At 37.0% G+C, this 21,718-nt stretch overlaps 3 protein-coding genes across 3 annotated transcripts in view; 2 read left to right on the forward strand and 1 right to left on the reverse strand.

The window, feature by feature from the left end:
* LOC124139122 (Golgi integral membrane protein 4-like) overlaps window positions 1-4,399 on the forward strand; it is a 91,721-nt gene extending 87,322 nt beyond the window's left edge. The window contains exon 38 of the mRNA XM_048394200.1: window positions 1,951-4,399. The gene's annotated coding sequence lies outside the window, so the exon portion shown is untranslated. The remainder of the gene's footprint in view (window positions 1-1,950) is intronic.
* An 8,204-nt stretch (window positions 4,400-12,603) lies between these two features.
* On the reverse strand, window positions 12,604-18,138 carry LOC124139125 (39S ribosomal protein L20, mitochondrial-like). The gene is made up of 5 exons (XM_046506150.2): window positions 17,929-18,138; window positions 16,530-16,640; window positions 16,091-16,168; window positions 15,288-15,353; window positions 12,604-14,111 (listed from the first exon to the last, which is right to left on the reverse strand). The coding sequence occupies exons 1-5, from the start codon at window positions 18,010-18,012 to the stop codon at window positions 14,013-14,015; spliced, it is 438 nt and encodes a 145-aa protein (XP_046362106.2). The 5' UTR covers window positions 18,013-18,138; the 3' UTR covers window positions 12,604-14,012.
* A 662-nt stretch (window positions 18,139-18,800) lies between these two features.
* Window positions 18,801-21,718, forward strand: part of LOC124139126 (6-phosphogluconate dehydrogenase, decarboxylating-like) — a 34,397-nt gene continuing 31,479 nt past the window's right edge. Inside the window, exon 1 of the mRNA XM_046506151.2 lies at window positions 18,801-18,941. Coding sequence (XP_046362107.1) covers window positions 18,928-18,941 — 14 coding nt within the window. The 5' untranslated portion in view covers window positions 18,801-18,927. The remainder of the gene's footprint in view (window positions 18,942-21,718) is intronic.

Here is a 21,718-nt window from a genome sequence, read left to right on the forward strand (position 1 = left end):
CGAGATTGTTATCAGAATTTGTTCTCTCCAGCATATGTTTGTCATTCTTCATGACAGTGTGTTTTGGAGTATTACAAGGAATTCAACATTTTCAAAATTAACATTTTTAGAGGGTTGGGGTTATTTATCAAAACATAAGGAAATAACTTTTTTAGCCTACATTGAACTTTTGAAATGGTCCCAAGCTCTGTGTAGATTCCAGTTTGGAATAAGCATAAGTCCAAAGCAACACTATTGTCATAAGAGGCTGACAGTCTTGACTCGGTGACAAAAGGGGTTGTAAATTGTCATATCATCCCCGTTGGATATCGCTAATAATATTAGGCACAGGTCTCTTTCGCTCAACTTACCCATGGGATTCTGTGGATATAAATACCCATCTTTCTCGCAGCATTTTACCAAGGAAGCATTGAACTTCATTATACACAAAGGAACAGAAAGTGGTATTTTAATGACATATATTTAACTTTGGGATATATATAGCATCAATGTATTTATTGCATGTGCAGCCCTGGAGACAATATACTCTGTCGATATATCTTCATTTATCACCTGCATTTTTTCTTCGTCGACTGGATCAATGTTATTTCCTTTTTAACTGAGGACAATATTAAAATGAAATTAAGCTTTTAGGACTGATGGATTTTTGATATTCTGAGCAAAAAGCTTTTGTCAACAAATAACAAAATCCATAGCTTTTCTGCTCTGTCTAAGGTTCCCTGAGTTTGTTATCAAACAAATAATAATTATTTTATTTTTTAAACAATCACATAATGCAGAAAACAGTTGGGAAGAGTCTTGATCCAGTCTACCGCAAGATAAAACGCAGCAATGCCTACCTTGTAATCATTGTCACTTGCTGCAGTTTAGTTCCGTGTCACTGTTTGTTAGTTGTTAGGAACATGTTAAGTTTATAGAATTAGATGTTTTGATTGGTTTGAGATTTAGTTGTGATAGATGAGAACATATGATGTTGCTGTGTGTTTGTGAATCGTACATACTCACAACTGATCATGCACCCGACCCCTGTACCCTATTGACTGGTATTTACTCTTGTGCCAAGTACACCGTCTACACCAGCTTTCACATTTAACACATTGGTTTTAATTTGATTTGTGTCAAAGTAGTGTCAGTATGTATTTTTTTATAGTTCTTTTTTTCTAATATGATTGCTGTTTAAAGTTTTATAAATAGTGTATAAATGTGTATTTTTTATATGTAAAAATATTATTTTTTTGGTGTAGATAGCATTTTGAGTATTGTAAGTATATGTTGTTTTTTATCATTTAAAAACAATTGGATTTCTGTTGAAAGTTTTATAAATTGTGTAAATATGTACCTCCTTTATAGTATTTTTCACTTAGAATTTATCTTTTTATTTATTTGGGGGATTTCATGACCTCTTGCTTGTTGTAACAACCAACTAAAACAGGGATCTGTGGTCAGATTCTGTGACTGATAACATGACATTGTACCATGTTGGTGTGGCGCTCAGTGCTTTTCTTTAATGACAAGGGGCGCAGTCGGGTAGCCTTGTGGTTAAAGCGTTGGCTCGTCACGCTGAGGACCCGGGTTCGATTCCCGACATGGGTACAATGTGTGAAGCCCATTTCTTGTGTCCCCCACCGTGATATTGCTGGAATATTGCTTAAAGCAGCGTAAAACCATACTCACTCACTCACTCACTTTCATGACAAGTTGTCCTGGTCCTGACTCGATTATTGGCAGTGATATGGCTGGAATATTGCTGACTGCAGTGTAAACACTCTTAGTAGCATTTGCTCTTCCTCTGGTAAAGCAAAGAAATAAAAAATAAATATCTTTACATTAACAACTGTCTCAAATACACCAGTCACAGTTCTGGCAGATTTTAGCGTGCTACTTTGTCCTAATTTTGTCACGATCTTCTTAGCAAAATTATAATTTCACAATTTCAAATTTGATTTTCAGGAAGAAGAAAAGAGGCTCCAATGCCCCACGCCGATATGTAAATCCATTGGCAGCCTTGTGGAATCTGTTGACAGACATATTGGATTTGGAGGCGGACATTTTGGTCTTGGAGGCGGACATTTTGGTCTTGGAGGCGGACATTTTGGTCTTGGAGGCAGCCATTTTAGATATGCTGGTAGATATCGTGGATGTTTGTTGGCCATTTCATAGCTGGGGAGATGTGGTGGCGTGTTGACAGAGGTTGATTCCATTTTCTCAGGTTGTTTTGAAGAGATTTGTTACATTACTGACTTGTACGCTGCCACGTTTAGAAGATCTGTCAACACCTATGAGTGTGCATTGTTGATGTACAAATGCCCATGTTAATATGCACTGTATTATCTCAGTGGGAAAATGGTTTATCATGTTGGAAGCTTTGACCAAAAGCATATTGGGAATTAATAGACCCATATGAGTATCTAATTGTGATTAACTGTTTGGGAAATAGTTTTTTGTGGGATTGGTGTTTCAGGTGATAATAGATGATTAAGATAAAATGGTGGGTTTTGTTGCTGGAGTATGTAGTCAACCTTTTGTAAGATATGTTTTGATGTACACAATGTGGTGAAAGTAACATTCTCTGAGGCTTTTATCAATTTAGTTACCATGGTTACAACTTATTTTCCCAAACCGTCCAATCATTAGTTCAGAAAATAAGTACAGATGTAATGCTGCCTTTCTGTTTTCTTAACATGATTAAAATATGTTAGTAGGGGTGAAGTGAATCAATTGGTTAACAGACCTCTTGTTAAAATAAAACTCTTTGCCTTTCAAGATAATTAATCATTGTTAATGAATCTCAGAACTTGGAATGAATTATGAGGTATGTGACAATTGTGTAAATATACTTACATCCAGGAAATAATACTTATCTAATTGGTCACAGATGTTTGACATTCCTTTGACATTAATTGTACGTTGGTAAAAGCTGAAGTGTCAAATATATTTGCATTTCCAGAACGATTCATTTATATTAGTTTGTTCCAAGTTTGGAAACATCATTAATGTGAAACATGTGAGGAGGTATCCAATTGTAAGAGGATTAATAAGCGAGTCTTTCATCTCATACATGTTGCCAATTGTTATATATCTTTTTGAGACAAATGACATCAATGTGATGCATGCAAATCTGTACACTACTTAATTCATCAACGTGCTTGGTTCTTGTCAGTGTATTGCTTCGGTATATGCTGATCATTATCAGTTAATATAACCAACTATTTCACTTTTTGCACCTGGAATCGTGGAAGACAAACTGGGTACCAGCCAATTATTACTGGGCGGATGGGTCTTCAGTACAAAAATGTATTGATATCTCCAATATATTGTCTTTTTTTCTGAACCTTCCTGAAATTCTAGTTTCTTTTTCCTGTTCCTCTCTAAAAGTTCAATGGTCTGTCTGTCTTACTTCAGAGTTTGTGAGTGAACAAAGAACAATGAAGAAGCTCAGTAAAGAAATAACTGTCCATTTTATTGTGAAAACAATTCAATTTTATTTTGATGACCTTCATCTTACAGAGACCTTACAGAATAAATTAAAAAATTAATCCAGGTGAGGTCTTGAATGATTTGGCAAGTCTAGATTTCTTCAGCTTTGAAATTATACTTTGTTCTGGGATTTTATTTTGTAATTTGTTGATATATAAGTTTAAATAACTTTATTTCTAGAACTAAGGTTTTTTGTTCATTTGACATCAAGGTCTTGAATTTTTATCAGTAATCTTTGGGAAACGGAAACATTTGTCTGTGTAATTAAGGTACACCTGGTGTCGTCACTGAATTTCAGCGAAACAATTATATAAGTTTCACCTCTATTTTGTCTGTTATGCCCAGTGGCATCTGTTTTGGTGGATATTCTCTGTTTTTTAGTGCCCCTCCTCTGCCGGGTGCAAAAACGTGAAATGGTAACATTACAGGTCACCAGTTAATAATTCTGACTTTTATCTATGTGTTCAAATAAAACCATGTCAACTGCATATGTGAGGACTAATGCTTGTCATTAATCAGAATAACTTTGCACCACATGGCGTACATAAACACAGGATGACTGAGATATTTGCTGTAATTTATTTGTTTTGGAGTATTTGACAAGCACCCTGAAGCACTTTTGTACAGATTTTACATGAGCACCTGAGGTCCTTTTGGAAAATTGATTTTTCTATCGTACATCAGCATGATTTGGATGATCGTCATGAATTTCTGTTAACCTCAGTCATATATTCATTTCTTCTACAGACAGACTTATGAAGTGGAAATACTTTGAAATAACATTGTTATTCGATATGTACCGTATTCAACGTTACAAGCGCCCAGGGCGATCTCAAAATTAGAAATAGGGGGCGCTTATTAGAATATTATTTTGAGTTGAAAGATCGTAAATTTCGTGGTTTAAGCTAACAGCCTGAAATGTTTACATACGACAGATATATCTTTCAAGAATTTAATTACCCATAATTAAGGGTGATATAACACACAAGTGCGTATTATACACGAATAAATAAGTATTGTGTACATTGATCAATCAGAAGGGGTGCTGATTGGGATTGTTCACTAGCCAATACATTAGCAAATATCGCCGTGGGCGCTTATTAGAGCGGGGCGCTTATTACGTCGAATACGGTAATTATAAAATTCCTCTCCTCTCTCAATCTAAAAATTCTTTCCATGTTTTCTGTGATCAGTGCTTGAGACCTGCATCAGTTTTGGGCTTTACTCTCATACTAAGCTGACAGCTGAAAAGTGGAATACTGTTCAAAGAAGCTAATCTCTGTTTTGCCTCATGCTTGTCTGTTCTCAAATCATTATTAATAGATTATTACTCAGGCTAACAATCAAAATAATATTTGTTTTATCTTATTTTTAAAAGTACATGTATATAATAGGTTTTCATGTCAGTTTGCAGTTATGTAGTAAATTAGACATTTATTTTTCCTGTTTCAAATATAAAAACTTGTTCTTTCATGAGCGTCTTAAGCACTGGATACTGCTGATAATGTAGCTTGAGATGTTGTTCATCACGTACTACTTTCATTGGGCTCTTGTTATTGTACTTGTATACCAAAAGCAATGGTAGAAATCAATCAAAAATGTTTACAATTGATACTGGCATGTACAGTCCAACCAAGAACACCTGATCAAAGTGAGATGTTATAATAGCACTATCAAAAAGAAGATAAGTCAAGACAAACTGACTCAAGCTTGTGTGCTACCTGAAAAGTGATATCATTGAGGACACCCCTTAAAAGTAAAGGGCCTGAAAAACTCAGGTTAGCTTGGGTTAGTACCTATAGTTTCTATGGGCGGTCGGGTAGCCTAGTGGTTAAAGCGTTCGGTCGTCACGCCAAAGACCCGGGTTCGATTCCCGACATGGGTACAATGTGTGAAGCCCATTTCTGGTGTCCCCCGCCGTGATATTGCTGGAATATTGCTAAAAGCGGCGTAAAACCATACTCACTCACTATAGTTTCTATAGATTTGTGTTGATTGTCATTTGTTCTGTCTTTGCTTAATCTGTTCCCTCTCTTTTCCCACAGTTGTAAAAGTTACAAAATTAAATATTTTATCATTGTTGGCTGTTGGCACTAATTGGTGAGACTAAACAAAATTGGTTCTGCAAAGATGTTTTTTAAATTGATGGGCATGCTGTGTTTTCATGTTCCGTTACTACAAAGGCAGGCCATGCGGGGGTGTAACTAATGAAGCAGCCTGTGAACTAAAGAACTCACGGAAATGAAAAAAAACTGTTTTTTCGACCTCAGATCTTAAATAAATGCAGTTAATATACAAAATATGTAAATATTCAAACAACTCAATTAGTACTAATTGGGCCTTGGCACAAATGCAGCATATCAAAGGTTTTTATGACTTTTTACAAGTAAAAGTGTGTAAAAATGTGAATAAAACAGACTATTGTGAAACAGGGCATAACCAGGTGTAAGTAGATCAAGGTGAATGTCCATGACCTATGACACCTTGACGATAGGTGAGAACAGGTGCATAATGCCTATAGTCTGTTTCTGCTATGTCAATTTGGACTTTTTTTAATGTTGAAAGTGACGACAAATTACCTCCTGTAAAGTACATTTTGTATTGTTCACTGAGATCAAACTAGCAAATCCAGACTAGTACTTTTCGAGTTGTTTTGTTATTTCGTATATACAGCGACGTAACACTTTGTGTCGATTTTTAAATTGAGAAAAACAGTTTTTTTTCATTTCCGTGAGTACTTTAATACCTTGTTTTAGCCTTGATACACCTTGTATTATTTGTACAGCAATTGTTTCCGAATGAGGTGCTGCTTGACAAGTGGTTGGTTGCTTTGTAATTGTTTTTGTTTCATTTTTACATTTCTGTATTTTCATATGCATTGTAAATAAGCACATAATATATTAGTTGTATATCTTGATATCAAGGGTGTCGTTTTGTTACGGATACTGAGACCAGTTGTGTTGTAATGTTGTTCAAATGCATTGACGTTTGATTCTCTTTATTCATGAATTGCCATGTGTTGATTCAGACTTACTTAATGATTTGAGGAAATTGTACAAACGTGCTAAAGAGGGGCTTGTTTGCCTTAAAAAATATTCTGCTTATTGGTTTGTACTGACAGTTTATGTGTTGCCATGACTACTCAGATATTGGTTTGTTTTCAAACATTCAAGGAAGATTGGCATGATCCCTACATTAAGAACATGACAAACAGAAAGCTAATCATTTTGCGACAGCCGAGTCCTGTTCAGCAAAACAACTGTGACAACTGTGAGTGTCGGCAGTATTCAAGCTATTCATAACTTCCCCGAAAATAGTTGGGTTTGGTCAAAACAAACCAGTGGCAGATCTCATACATGCCGTTGGGCATAATGACACATCGGTCAGAGGTCATTGTGACCATCGCCTAATCCCCAGTTATTCATAAATACTCCTTTAACCTACATTGTGTCATTTCAACAGATCCTAGTTCCACAAAGTTATGTTGGCACTAAGACAAGAGAATCATGCATACTTAACTAATAACAGGTGTTGTGTTAAGACTGTTCTTATCATGGAGCCCCGGGCCTTTTTCCACAAAGCGATATGAGTGCTACGTTGATCGTAATCCTATGATAAAGTGTGGGAGTTACGACCAACTTAGCACTACGATCGCTTTGTGGAACAGGTTCCAGGGCCTTATTCCACAAAGCGATATGAGTGCTACGTTGATCGTAATCCTATGATAAAGTGTGGGAGTTACGACCAACTTGGCACTACGATCGCTTTGTGGAACAGGTTCCAGGGCCTTATTCCACAAAGCGATATGAGTGCTATGTTGATCGTAATCCTATGATAAAGTGTGGGAGTTACGACCAACTTGGCACTACGATCGCTTTGTGGAACAGGTTCCAGGGCCTTATTCCACAAAGCGATATGAGTGCTATGTTGATCGTAATCCTATGATAAAGTGTGGGAGTTACGACCAACTTAGCACTACGATCGCTTTGTGGAACAGGTTCCAGGGCCTTATTCCACAAAGTGATATGAGTGCTACGACAACCTTAAGCCTGTTAAAGTATGGGAGTTAAGATCATATGAGCACTAAGATCACTTTGTGGGCCCAGCGCTGTTGACATTAAAATTTTGTGTTAAAGTGACCTGTATCCAACTAACTGACACTGCGACTTGGCAGGAGTCAAGCACTCGTTAAGACTTCTAATTGTGAATGTGCTGCAGACATCAAGTGCATTCTAAATTATTGTATGTTATTCTTTTGAGGAGGAATCTATTATGAAGTCGTTTGAGTTTTAGAATTAACCAGTAGGTGCCTTATCTTAGTACAAGCCAGTGACTCGGTCATCTAGACTACTGTGATAATCTTCCCAGTAATAATTCGTAAATAATACTTTGTCATCAGTTTCATTATTTCCTATTTTGGTGATTATTGTTTTTTCACAGTTCCTGATTTGTTTCTTGAGTTTATTTCACCTCTTTGGATTTGAAGTGTCATGTCAATTGATAATTTTGTAAACTTTCTTTTACTTAAGCATGTAAAGATTTTAGAGAAGGCATTTTGAACCTTATTGTTGTTGAAACATTGCTGTAATTAAATGTATATATTGTAGATAAATTCCCTGTGTTCTGTCAGGGTTGTGATGCAGTGTGCATGTATTCTTACTGAAGCCAGACGAATCTGCTCTCCTGTTTCACAGGCAAGCCTTCCTCATCTGGCCCAAAATTGAAATAAATAGTGACATTTTGTTTGATTGAATTTTGATTACAAATTTCTTATTTTGGTTCTTAAATGTATTTCTTGTCAGGAGGAGAAGAAGAAAGTAAACTTTGATCTGACATAGTGTAACAGCATCCCTTGAAAGAAACATCTTCTGGATTGAACACCTTATAATTGGGACTATCTTTCTGTATATTGAAAATAATCATGTGAAGTTATAAAATAACTTATGTGTGTGGTTTATTCAAACATGTCAAACTACAAATTGGATTAACTTTTTGCCAAGATTTATTGTTGAAGTTTGGGCTTGGAAAATCCTTGATAAATCCATGATGCAAGCCTGTATGTGGTACCATGGAGATGTTTGTTTCTTCTTTCCACAGCTTTGTGACCCACTGATTTAGCACTTAACGTGTTGAGCAGAGTTCAGTCCCTTGGACAGACCAGAATCTGCTGGTCGTGGGGTTCAATCAGATTTGCCCTAATTCTTCAGTTGTTACACAAAGCCGAGTGGCAACAAGACACATGACACTTTACCTTTCCTCCATCTTGTAGCTGACATGCAATCATATAACTGGAATATGTCCAAGCGGCACTAAACACAACTCATTTCGTGCCAAAGGGATTTTGACTGCATTACGACTTGTTTGCAACCATCAGTATGTGTTCTTTATTTTGATTGGCTGCTTTGGTCACAAGAAAAATGAAAGCTGTCATTTCATTGGCTGTATGACCTCTTAAAAGCTCTTCTCATTACATAAATCTCATTTACCATTTCAAATGTAACATTCCAAGTATGTTCCAATGCTTTTATTAATGTAAAACTGAACTTTCTGGTACCGTATTCACTGTAATACGTGCCTGAGGCTCTTAGAAAATTGTGATTGGTGCGCTTGTTCAAACCAGAAAAAAACTTTCAATTTATTTGCAGAGATTGAGCGATAGTGGACAAGCAGTTCAAACGTCGATGGAATTAAAATATTTTCGAGGATATTCACTTAGCAGTTAAAATATATACTCCATCTTTACAACTGTCTCATGTAAAAGAAATCTGTAATATTGATGCTTAAATGTTTGGTCCGAGTAGGGGTGAAGATAACTTGGTCTTGAAGTTGGTCGGGGGGCTTAATAAGGCAAATATGGTAGGTGTGAATTTAACAGACAGAAATCCATTACTTTGGAATGCAAGAAATGTATCTTACATAACATCATAATGTAATATATACTTCATATACTTCATGTTATTGAGAGTTGTCAAGGAGATCATACCTTTGGTGTAGGCTGCAAAATATGGCATCAAGTTTCTTTGCATCCATGGTGAACCTTGTTTGGTTCATTCAGTTTTTGACACCCTAAACACACAGTTACTTATAAAAGTATTCATTACCGGTAGTTAAATACTGAAGAACTTGTCCCAGTTCCACTGATGCAAACTCAACACTCAACAAGTGAAGTTTTTTAATTCATACAGCTGTACAGAGCTGCTAACACACAGATTGAGGAAATTATGTCGGATAATTGGGATCCAAAATTAATAATTTTAATAAAATATTATGCAAGTTATTATGATTCAGATATTGTCTTGATTTTTTTATGCACGTTCGTCACCTAATTTAGATTCTGGTATATATATATTCAATAAATATTGAGCTACTCAGGGCTTCTTTACATATTTTATTTGCAGAAATTCAATGTAGTAGCTTTGTTTGATAAAAATGAATGAAACTGATGGATTTGCAGTGTCAATAACTGACAAAGCTTTTTGACAACTTTTTAAAATAGATTTCAAACGTTTCATGGAATTTGGTAATGATATGGCAATGATTCCGCTATCTTTGGTTGTAGCGCTGAGAATATTTCGTGAAGTTGGACCCCTGGTTTCTGCACACAAATGCACTATGTATTCCCTCTCTGAAACCCCATTGATATGGACTTTATTAGTAAAAAAATAATATTTTTTGACACGAAGTATTATGGATAGAAACATGATTATTGTGTATTTACGTCCATGTTTCTGCTGAGTGGACAGATTTACAAATCTTTACTGCTAGTTGTACCTGTATGTTTGTATATGAAGCTTGTGGCATATCTGAACTGTGTATAAAGGTTTATTCATGTCGTAAGGCCGCCTTGCTTGAATCTGTAGTTTAGGACAATGTTATGGTTTTACCATTGTATTCAAATAACTTGTATTTGATGACATGTCTTTATTAATATCAGAATACATTTGAGGGTTATTTGAATAGCTACAACTCTTTGTGGATGTCCTTCATTCTTTTATTCCTTTTGAAGAATAATAAACATCAAGAAATACACAAATTTCTGCGAAAAGCTCAACACAATGCATGTTTTCATGACTCCTCCAGTCGTGGGGGCGGTCGTAGTTAAGCGTTCGCTCGTCATGCTGAAGACCCGTGTTCGATTCCCGACATGGGTACAATGTGTGAAGCCCATTTGAAAAAAAATAATTTTTTGGTACCAGGTCAACATAAAACCTTTTGGTTTGTTTTCATATTTTACTTTTATGTTGTCAGTATTGTATTGTATTGATAAGTTTCTCCAATAATACCAAAAATCAGATGAATATAGAGATGAATAGTTACAGTTGGTAACTTTGAGAATAACTTATGTATGTGAGGTTTACATGTTTGACCTCATGGAATCCTTTTTGTTAGTTTTAAGTGCTCAGCCTTGGCAATGGGTAAAATCTTATAAATTAGAACCATAACATCAATGAAGATGACATGAAAAATGTGTATTTCTTGCATGTTGTACGAGGTTCTTGTTACTTGATGTGTGTCTTCGGGAACTGAAACTCCCATCAACTAATGTCTTTATATTCGGTTGTATCAAATTTTCATGCCACCATCCTAACATTAACAAGTCATTAATGGAGGTTTAGGGGTTTCGTTAACCCATTATTAAGCCAAACAAGCCTGATAACATCTTCCAAGTACGTTGTTGAAATGCAGGGTCCATGTTTTCATCGAGACTGCCATAACATGTAAACTTCATTAATGATAGCTTAATGACCGCTTTGTACATTCAGAATATGAAAACATCTGTGAATGAAGATTTGATACAACCGGTTCCAGAAGCCTGATCAAGGAGTATAAGATAAGAGTATACCACAGATGTTGAGTTATCTAAATCAAAGACTGTCCAGGATGGCAAAGAACTTTCAGCTCAACAGTGGTATAACATTCAGAACAAAGATCCAAGCAAGTTTGCAGATCCACGGAAGAATGAGAATGTCTTGACTGTGCTTGTGTTCTTCACCAACAGTTTGTATGCTCACTGCTGGTCTTGACTGCAAGGTTATGACTGGCCTTCCTGTACTGTATAGTATCTCATTGTCCTGGAGGAAACCAGGTGTGGAATAAATCATTTTCAGTATGCATGAGCTTGTTCTTTGTTATCCCCCGCCGCGCGAAAGCGCGAAGCGGGGGATATAGTATTCACGACCGTCCGTACGTACGTCCGTACGTCCGTCCGTACGTCCCACCTGTTTGTTGCCGCGATATCTCAAGAACTAAACACTGGATTGTCTTCATATTTGGAACTATGGTGTATATACAGACTCCGCAGACACCAGTCGGTTTTGGTGACCTTGATCCCATTTTCAAGGTCACAGCAGGCAAATCTGCTTTTGGAGTTGGAAAACGGTGTTGCCACAATATCTCAAGAACTAATCGCTGGATTGTCTTCATATTTGGTACTATGGTGTACAGGCGGGGGATATTTCGTCACCCTGTGACAAATACTTGTTTGGTTTGGTTTGTTGCTTAACGCCGCACTCAGCAATATTCCAGCTATATGACGGCGGTCTGTAAATAATCGAGTCTGGACCAGACAATCCAGTGATATATATCATGAGCATCGATCCTCGCAATTGGGATCGATGACATGCATCAACCAAGTCAGCAAGCCTGACCACCCGATCCCGTTAGTCGCTTTTACGGCAAGCATGGGTTGCTGAAGACCTATTCTACCCCGGAATCTTCACGGGTCTCTTTGTTCTGGGACAAAGGTTGCCCAGTTGCTGCAATTTACAATGCAGAGTTGTATCCCTTTAAGTTTGCCTTGAATGAATTTGCAAAACTCACAGTATGAAGCAAAGTTGTGCTTAGTGCCGAAATTTTCCCCCAAAGGCACTAAGTTTGGAATCGGTCATAAATCTCTGTGTATGTCAGGTTCCTCTGTTCTCATGAATTTGGGGTGCAGTCGAATGTGTGAAGCCCATTTCTGGTGTCCCTCGCTGTGATATTGCTTGAATATTGCTAAAAGCAGTGTAAAACCACTCACCCACTCTTATGGGTTTGGCCCAAGTGGCAAACTGCCTTGGTGGTTCGATCCCCTGATCGCATCACACCTGGAATATTCCTACATGAGATTCAAAACACATTCTAGACAAACAGGATTTCTCTTATAATTTTTATTTCAAGTTATACAAACAACATTTGGCAGAGACTAAATAAACCAAGGGTAACGCTGCTCTAACACGCTCTCTTGACACAATGTACACACACACACACACGCACTTTCTGGTGTCCTGACCTTAAGAACCTCTATAGACTTCTAATGTCATCAAACACACACCCAGTAGCCTGGCTCAATCGCTGCCTTTGTTATTGGATTTTGGACATCACTGAAAAACCTATTGCTTTAAATATCCAAATGTTTGTCATATTGTACTCATTGTTATTTATCTTCATAATGCAAAATCATTTGCATCAGATCTTTCACTCCGGTATCATGCCAATCTGCATCCAAATCCTTTGGTCACGTCAGGTGAACTGTCTGATCAACCAATCATGTTCAGACGTATAAATTTTCAGTACGAAAAAGCATTCAGATAGGTATAATTGACTACTGTATTGAGAAAAAAAATAGTTCAGACAATAACCCCAGCCCACCCCTCGTGTGTGTGTGTGAGAGAGAAATGTTTGTGGGTTTCAATTTGTACAAATTAAGACGTTTTACATCAAGGTGGTACAGAAATGAAGCCAAATGGTTTAAGGAAGCTGACATTTGATTTGCTCAAGAACAAACACATCCTTCCTTTTAATCGTGTGGTTCTTCCGATCTTCACACAGAGAGGCATTGTATCCGATTCCAATGAGAGTGATACCAAATTTGAGACTGTAGTCTTTTACTTGTGAAAGGGCAGGATTCTTGGGATGGTTAACCCAGTGTACCATAACATGAACCTATGTCTATCATCACATTCAATATTTTCTCGATGTCGAGGCTGGTTCACCTAAAAGGTGCATTCATTCCAATAACCCTTCCAAAATATGCTTCATTGACTAAGGTCCCACAATGCATCAATGAACAAAACATCAAACAATTGTCATGTTATACAAGGTGGTATAAATATTATATAGCATAGAGCAATCACATATTACGAACAGTTCACATTGTAGAAAACTCTTAAGTAAAATCAACTTGTATTCATGGCATAAATACAAAGCAAAGAGCCCTTGCACAAGAAGTGTTCACACAAGCTCAGAAAGCTTGATTTTAGACAGATCTTAACATGCTTCAGGTGGTCTTGAACACACCAGGAATGATACTTTACAGTATACAGGTTGTACAATGGTGGAAAATACTGAATGGCATAGACAAGCACTTGCACAAATGACAGTTGAACATAAGGTTCACACAGCGTCCTCAGACTGATGTTTATGTGATCTTGAACATAATCAACAATAATTTAAAGCAATTCTGTGTCCATCACTCGTTTTGTTAGTTACTCTGTCCATGTGCTCAGCACCTGTCATACATTGAGACCAGTCATCATGGTCATACAGTCACACTGCTAGAGCATGCCTCTTGTAATGACACCACTCGGCGCCGATAGCGTAGCGGCGCCAAGACCCATTTCACTTGATCTCTGTTTGCAGAATTCGCACAAGCTCTGTGGAGAAATAAATATATTGAAATATGTCCGTGATGATATAAAAAGCAGAATATGGTGTCTTGACACAGTAACAACTTTGGAAATTAGATGCCAAAAGGCAGTTTAAATATTTTTCATACCTTACACTAAGCAGCTAAATATTTATCATCAACATTTATCACCACAACAAAGGGCAAGAAAAGACATTGACAGGCAGGTTTTTCTGAATATTTAGTATATTTTTGAAGAATTTGGTGTTCTCAGAATCCCCGCGGCATTGGGCACATTAGAATTTTGTTCGTATTGTAGTGACGATAAACTATTTTAAAAAAAGCGTTTGATAAAGCCTGAAGAAGAGATGGACACTTGGGCCACATTCATGTCATCAGAAAAAATGATTATATGTGAAATAAATACACACAAAAGGGTCCTTCTCTGAAAAATATAAGTATCTCTTTGATAAGCTAACTTCAGTAGTTTCTGAGAAAACTTGTCCCCATTTCATGCAGTATGCATTGAATTTAAAAGCACGGAACAAGGGCCATAACTCTGTAAAAAATGAAAATATGACACCAATAATGGAGATGAACTGAGGATCACCCTCGGTCGTGAGACAATTACAGAGAGAGAATAACCGTCACATCACTACAGTATAACTATCATAACTGAATAAACAGCAGAGGTGTTCCGTGTGGACGAGGTATCTTTTTGATTTGCAGAAGGACACAATATGAACAGAGAAATGTACCAACAATAGTTGATAATAATGAACATTTCAAGTATTTAGATTGAGCTGTATCCATGCCGTAAAGCATGCTCACTGTGCTAAACAATTATTACCCCTTATAGCAGATCTGTGTTCATTCAAAGTGAATTTTCAGCAACAACACAAGTTATCTGTTAGCAAAGGAGGTTGGCATTCACAGTACCGCCAAATCCTACCAGGTACCCATTAACTGCTGGAGGGCACCATTTTAACAAAGCAACCAGCCTAAGGAGACACTAATTTCAACGTGTGTTTCCTGTTTGAGTTCAGAGAAACTCCTTCACTGACCCCAAGCAACCAGTGTTCTCCACCATGCACAGGACCCCATGCCTTCCCCCCAGTTGGGGAGGAAAGTATACCATCTTCTAGTATCACCATGATTATCTTACTGAAATGCATTTATCTGTGACTATTATTGACATATTTACCTGAAACGTCCTCGGCTCATAAATGGCAATATCAGCCAACACCTTCCTGTTGAGGGCAATGTTGGACTGAAATGCAGGGAAACAGTATACAGGAAACGAAATCTTGTTACAAGGGATTGCATATATATTTCGAATATAATTTGTATTTAAGTCCACAAGTCATGTACATGATGCAGACCAGGCCAAATTATTTTCTTCTGTTTCAACGTTCATGGTCAATATGGCAACCGGCAGGAAGGAATGCACTACAAATGTTGTCAGATTTGATTTGGAGTTAATTAATTAAAAAAACAACCATGAAATAAATATTTGAACAATAAATACAAACATACAGATATTAAAAAACTTACTGTTTGACTACTATTAATCAAATACAGCATTTTACAATGTTTTGTAAACAAGATACATGGATAGACTTGTCAGTAAAATTAAAATAAACGAAATGTGGTATCCTATCAAACAAGGTACTGTGTGGCCTAGACTGAGATAAAGTCTCCGAAACAAAGTTATGTGTAAGGTAAAATATAAATAATTCCATAAACATGATAAAGGAACCATTAGGAACACTCAACTCTCTTAATTTCAGAGAGCTGAGAATGGGATGATTTGGCTGCTTGAGCTGAGAAGGGGATGAGAGTGACATGAGGGTGATTGTATATTACATACATGTATATGCTCTTAGGACTGTAAAGTTCTGTACTGAGGAAATGATGAAGGCTTACATTAGAACATGATCATTATGATACAGTGTGATTACACTTGTCTTATCCCTACACAAATTAACATGTCACCACCTTCCTTACCTCTGCCAGAGACGTCATGAACTTGGACAGACCGATGCCATGTTCCCCACATGCTGCTGAGATCCTCGTCTCCCACAGCTAGAATTACAGTTAAATACAAAATACATTTGATACTGCAAATTCACAGTGCACCAAGATGAGGTAATTTGTGGCATGGCATACAGATATTTGAAAGTTGTTAAAATTCCCAGATCATACATGTAACCTGTAACAGACATTGGATTGCCTTGTTTAGGCTGTTACAGTTGGTTTAAACACCATTATCTATAGACAGTATTTCAGCAAGTAAACTAAACGTGGGATGAACGTGATGAAAGCCCAAATGACACACAGATCATAGATATTTTAGCATGTTAAGTTGGAACTTTCTTGCATCACATGATTCAGATTTTAATTTCAACTGACAGAAATTATCAGAATACCAGTATTTCTAACATACCTGTTTCATGCTCTTCTTTTTCTGAGAGCGTGCTCTGTTGGAGTGTTGGAGAGCCCGTCTCACTGAGCGAATAGAGATACCATAACAGTTCCGTTTCCGGCCCAGGAAATTCTGTAAACATATAATATATACTGGAATGTCTAATTAAGAATTAGTTTCATATATTAATATAACCTGTTCATGGAGAGTACTGCATTTCACTGGGTGCTTTTTTGCTACTGCCAATTAGCATGAATAGCACTGTGTGAATAGAGGATCAGACTCTCACTCCCAGCAAGGCAGAACTTGTGAATTAGTCAACACCTTACAACTGCTATAACAAATAACTATGGTGCTCATTTATATTGTGGTCACACTTGAGTTTTAACATTTGTGTGCATGCGCAGAAGCCACATATTTCTGTGAACTTTTAACTCCAAAATGACAAGAACTTGCAGAATACATTGGACTTATTCATTAAAATAATTGCAATAACGGGTCCTAACTCACAAACAACCCACAGGACAAAGAATACCAAACCCTAAGGATTGTAAAGGAGTGTTTGATCAACAACAGGTGTGCAACCCTAAAAATTGAAAAGGGGTGCTTGCTAATGCTTGGAAAGGGGATACAAGGGCTAAGTAAGGATAGAGTTGATAGAAACCTACCTACCCTATCCACAATCATAACACAGCATACTACAATCTGTTGGGCTCCAAATGAGATCAATGAATTCCCAAATTACTCAAAATTTGAATAGTCTATTAAATGTCAATATGGTACACAGTAATGAATACCCTGTACTCAACAATATCTGTAGTGTGTTATTTTATTCCCATCACTGGAATAAGTTGTTTCTGTATACGTTTTTGTTTGGAGCCAAACGGACTGAAGACGATCTCTACCAACGGAGCTTTGACCCAACGAATATGGCTAACCTGAAACTAAAATTCTCATCAAATTTGTTCCAGTTTTGGAGCCTTTATACTTTATTTGGCTGACCCATACCCAAATTTGGAGAACCTGTACCCAAATGTGGAGGACCAATACTCAAATTTGGAGAACCGGAACCCCAAATGTTAATGTTTGGGGAAATATTGGAAATTGGGTCCTTAGAAATAACTAAAAGTTTGAGCTTTGCCATTGTATTTGACAGATGTCCTTGGGCTTTGGACATTTTGGACTAAAGATCGACATAAGTAAAGTCAGTGAAGATAACTTCCGTTGATGTTTCATACATCCCTGCTACACATGATACAAAACGCATATAACAGAAAGCATTCAAATCCATTTTAATGTCATGCAAAAATCATTTTGATTTTCTTCAGGATTTTCTTCATGCTATTTGTATGACGCAAGATATTGATCTTGAACTTGCAGAGAACTCAAGCAACTAATACGCCGTCAAACGAAATATTACCCATGACATCCTTCTAAGCATAGCCCTCTTAAAGTAGCGTTGGGGGCCCCTAGACCTCGCCATACAGCAGACAGTCAAATACATGATGTCACTATGATGTCAACAACAGGTATTCCAGGATATCCTTCTTATATTTCACAAGCGGACCCGGTAGATCCGTTAACATGTGTTTTCCGACTTATCTTCCCTTGGCAGGTGCCCGTTTCCGGAATTCATTGCAGCATATTCAATACAACTGTTTACAATTACAAAACTTAATTGCGACTTCAATCGAAAAATAGTCGAACTTTGAGTTTTCATTTATCTGTCGGTGAAAAGGTTTTTGAATAATTAACATGAGTAACATATTAAATCCTATGTTTGGTCTTTCAAATGTATTAAATGACAGCTGACTGACAAAAAATACAATCATAGTTATAAACTGAAAACAGAACTTTTCCATTGCTGTTCCATCATTCATGGTTATTGTTGTTGTTTTTTCGAGTAAGAACGCACTCGCAGTGGGAACCTTAAAAGTAATGCTTTGCCAGTTGACCAATAAACTAATGTAAATTTCAAAACCGGTTTCGAACAAAAATACATGGTTTCTTTGCAAGGGTCACCAATCACGATCTCTCAACACCCAGATCAGTTGATCCTTTTGTACCATGCGATTCTCAGTCTAAAGCTGAAATAAAATTGTAGTTAAGTATTCATTTATTCAACAAGGCATTCCCTTGTCCCGTCATTCATTTTAGTAACATTGACATTCCCTTGTCCCGTCATTCATTTTAGTAACATTGACATTGATTGCGCACTCGTTTTGAATTGTTTGATTTTACAATGAGTAGTCGTCGTGCAAGTTGTATATTGTAATTTCACGACCCAGCCAACCTTCACCTTGAATGTCACGTCGGTCAGTCAAAGCCGTAAGCTTTCCGGATCACACCATTCTCAGGACGTGTGGCGTGGACGACAGTTGACAGATATTTTATCACTTAACCAAAATCAACCGACACGATGGCTGAAGCAAAGTAAGTATACATATCATATTCACAAGACGTGGTACCGTTTCAGCTGCCTGTTAGTGCCTCCTAAGAGGAAATTTAGTTCAACTGTTCACGACTTTCAAGGCTGCAACCGGCGGCTGAATGTGCACTGTCATCCTGTTGTATGACGTTTTGCATGGATTGTTTGCCAAACAAATTCACCACAACTTCCAAAAATGTTTATCCGTTATAAGATATCATTTTGCAAACCGACAACTGTGCAACACGTTATGACATAATGTTTTTAGTTAGTTAACAATAACCATGATAACAGCTAGATCTAGCTCAATAAACAGCTGATGATGAGACCCGACGATCAACAGGTCGATTTCTTCACGTTAAATCAAGAGGTGACCTTCAAAATGAGAATTTTGATTTTAATTGGCAAATTTGACATCAACAACAGAATTTAACACCTGATTCTTTGATAAAAAGTGTCCATGAAGATTCTAGTTAGGCCCAGCTCACAGGCCCAAGAAGTAGGATAGTGATATTACTGAAAAGCCAGACCCATATATATAAATAGACTAAGCTGAAGTTGAAATGGGTCCGTTGTGTCAGTTATATCACTATCCTGCTTCAAGATCTTAATAGACTTTTTTCTTTTTAATTGAGAACGTGCACACCCACGATCAAATAACATTTGTTCACTTGAGAATTTACTTCTTTTTATGTTTTTTGAGGTATAAAGCTAAAACAGGGATGGTCATTTATAAAAGAAAAAGTCTGATTGACTAAAAAGTTATACCACATAGCAATGGGCACTATTCTCCCTTTGGATACCTTTAACATTAACAAAACTTGTCAGGGCTAGTGCTTATTTCCATCCATGAAAAATATTGTGCGCATACTATGTGTAAAGTATTACAAAACTAATGAATGTTCCAAGACTGCTCCTCAGTGATTGGTCAACAGATCATGTGACGCCCATGTGATATGGCATGATACTCAATATGTCACATTTCCCTTACCTGAGTTCTTTTCCCCTGATATGGGAAACATGATATTTCTCTCGACACATGAAATACAGTTAACTACGGTTATAACAAACACGCTTATAACGAACTGACGGATATAACGAACTGACTTTTTTGTCCCGACTATTTGCTGTAGTTATGATGTATATATGCATATAACGAACCACGGCTACAACGAACTAAAATTAGTGGTCCCTTTGAGTTCGTTATAACCGTAGTTTACTGTATCCCATTTATTATATACTTTTTGTGTAGTTGTCTCCCGGAAAATTAGATTATTTCATTACAAATGTAAAACTTTGAAATGTAAATTCTCCCTACCTAATACACAGTGAGGGTTCGCCACCCCTTGTAATTGCAACTTAAAAAGTAGTTTCATGTTTGCAAAATCTTTAAAAAATAAATAAATAAAAGTAACAAAAAATATTTGAGGTCACAGAAATTCTTTATCAAACATTTGGATATGATAATATACAAAATCAACTTCAACAAAAAATATTCTTGAAGCGGAAGAAGACAAGTTTGTTCAAGTAACAAAATGGCAATTTGCCATTTGCAAAACGAACAGTCTCGACAAAACATTTTCAATTAGAATAACAAACGTCAAGAAGCGATATTAACTCCATAAATGACCGTCTGTCATTACTCTGCCTTGTCAATGTGGAACAAACATTAATAGGAAGTCAACAGTTTGTGTATGGACTAGAATTTGCAGAAGGTAACTCTTGTATGAAAATAGTGTTATATTTACTGCAGTGAAATATCAAGTGTTATGTTTACTGCAATGAAAATATCACTTTTCCCAACTTCAGAAAACTCAGTCTTTCACACTGAAGTATATAATAAATAGAGGTTATCACGCGAGTGTGTTTGGGGATGGTAAATATCCTGCATTAGGAATAAACATTGTATTTAGCGAGCCTTGGCGAGCTAAATACATAGTGTTTATTCCTAATACAGGATATTTACCATCTCCAAACACACAAGCGTGATAACCTCTTTATCATATAATGTCATGCTTTAATTCTGTGCTTTAAAATCGCTATCCCTCTCTTACAAACATTACCGAAACATTGCGAGTTTTCCAGGAATGCGCGCATTAATATTTATTACGTCACAGGGTAGGTGATGTGTCAGTCGGACAGTGACAGTAGCCAATATAGTTCCAACTGAAATCTCTTTCTTATACAGTGGCGAAGCAACATATACACAAAACAACAGTTGTTTTTAATTGCCTTTCGCGGCAATTCATCGGTCTGTCCGCTAGAGTAACTGCCCTTTGTCAAAGGGAAGCTACTCTAACCCTAGTCTATGAGACGTCACGGGCACGGTCAGACGTTGTTGACAGTCGGTCTGTCCTGTCATAAGGTTAAGAAGTGTAGTCAGATGTACACACAGCGACAAAACCAAACAAGGTAACAATTCAAACATATTTCGGCCAAATCCAACTATTTTAATTTGTGGAGAAGGTTTCAAATCGCAGAGGTCTACAAGCACAGATATTGCTACTGATCCCGCTTGGCTAGGCCTCGCGCCCTCGCAAAATTGTTTCGAAATTTATGCCTCCAAAGTAGCCAAAACTTATAAATTGCCTTAGCTACGTCACAGTTAGACACTGATTTTCAGTATATTAGACTGTTCTTTTGATAATGGTAGCAATTATCCCTGTTGTTTATCCAGATTCCCGATGGTTAATTTTGACTCGATCGCCGAATGACGAGGACGACGCCATGTTTGTTTATAAACAGTGAAAAGTAGTCCTACTTGACCTTTGATATTTGCATC

Source organism: Haliotis rufescens, unplaced genomic scaffold (genome assembly GCF_023055435.1).
Source record: "Haliotis rufescens isolate VD_foot unplaced genomic scaffold, xgHalRufe1.0.p SCAF_13, whole genome shotgun sequence".
NCBI classification, from domain to species: domain Eukaryota; kingdom Metazoa; phylum Mollusca; class Gastropoda; order Lepetellida; family Haliotidae; genus Haliotis; species Haliotis rufescens.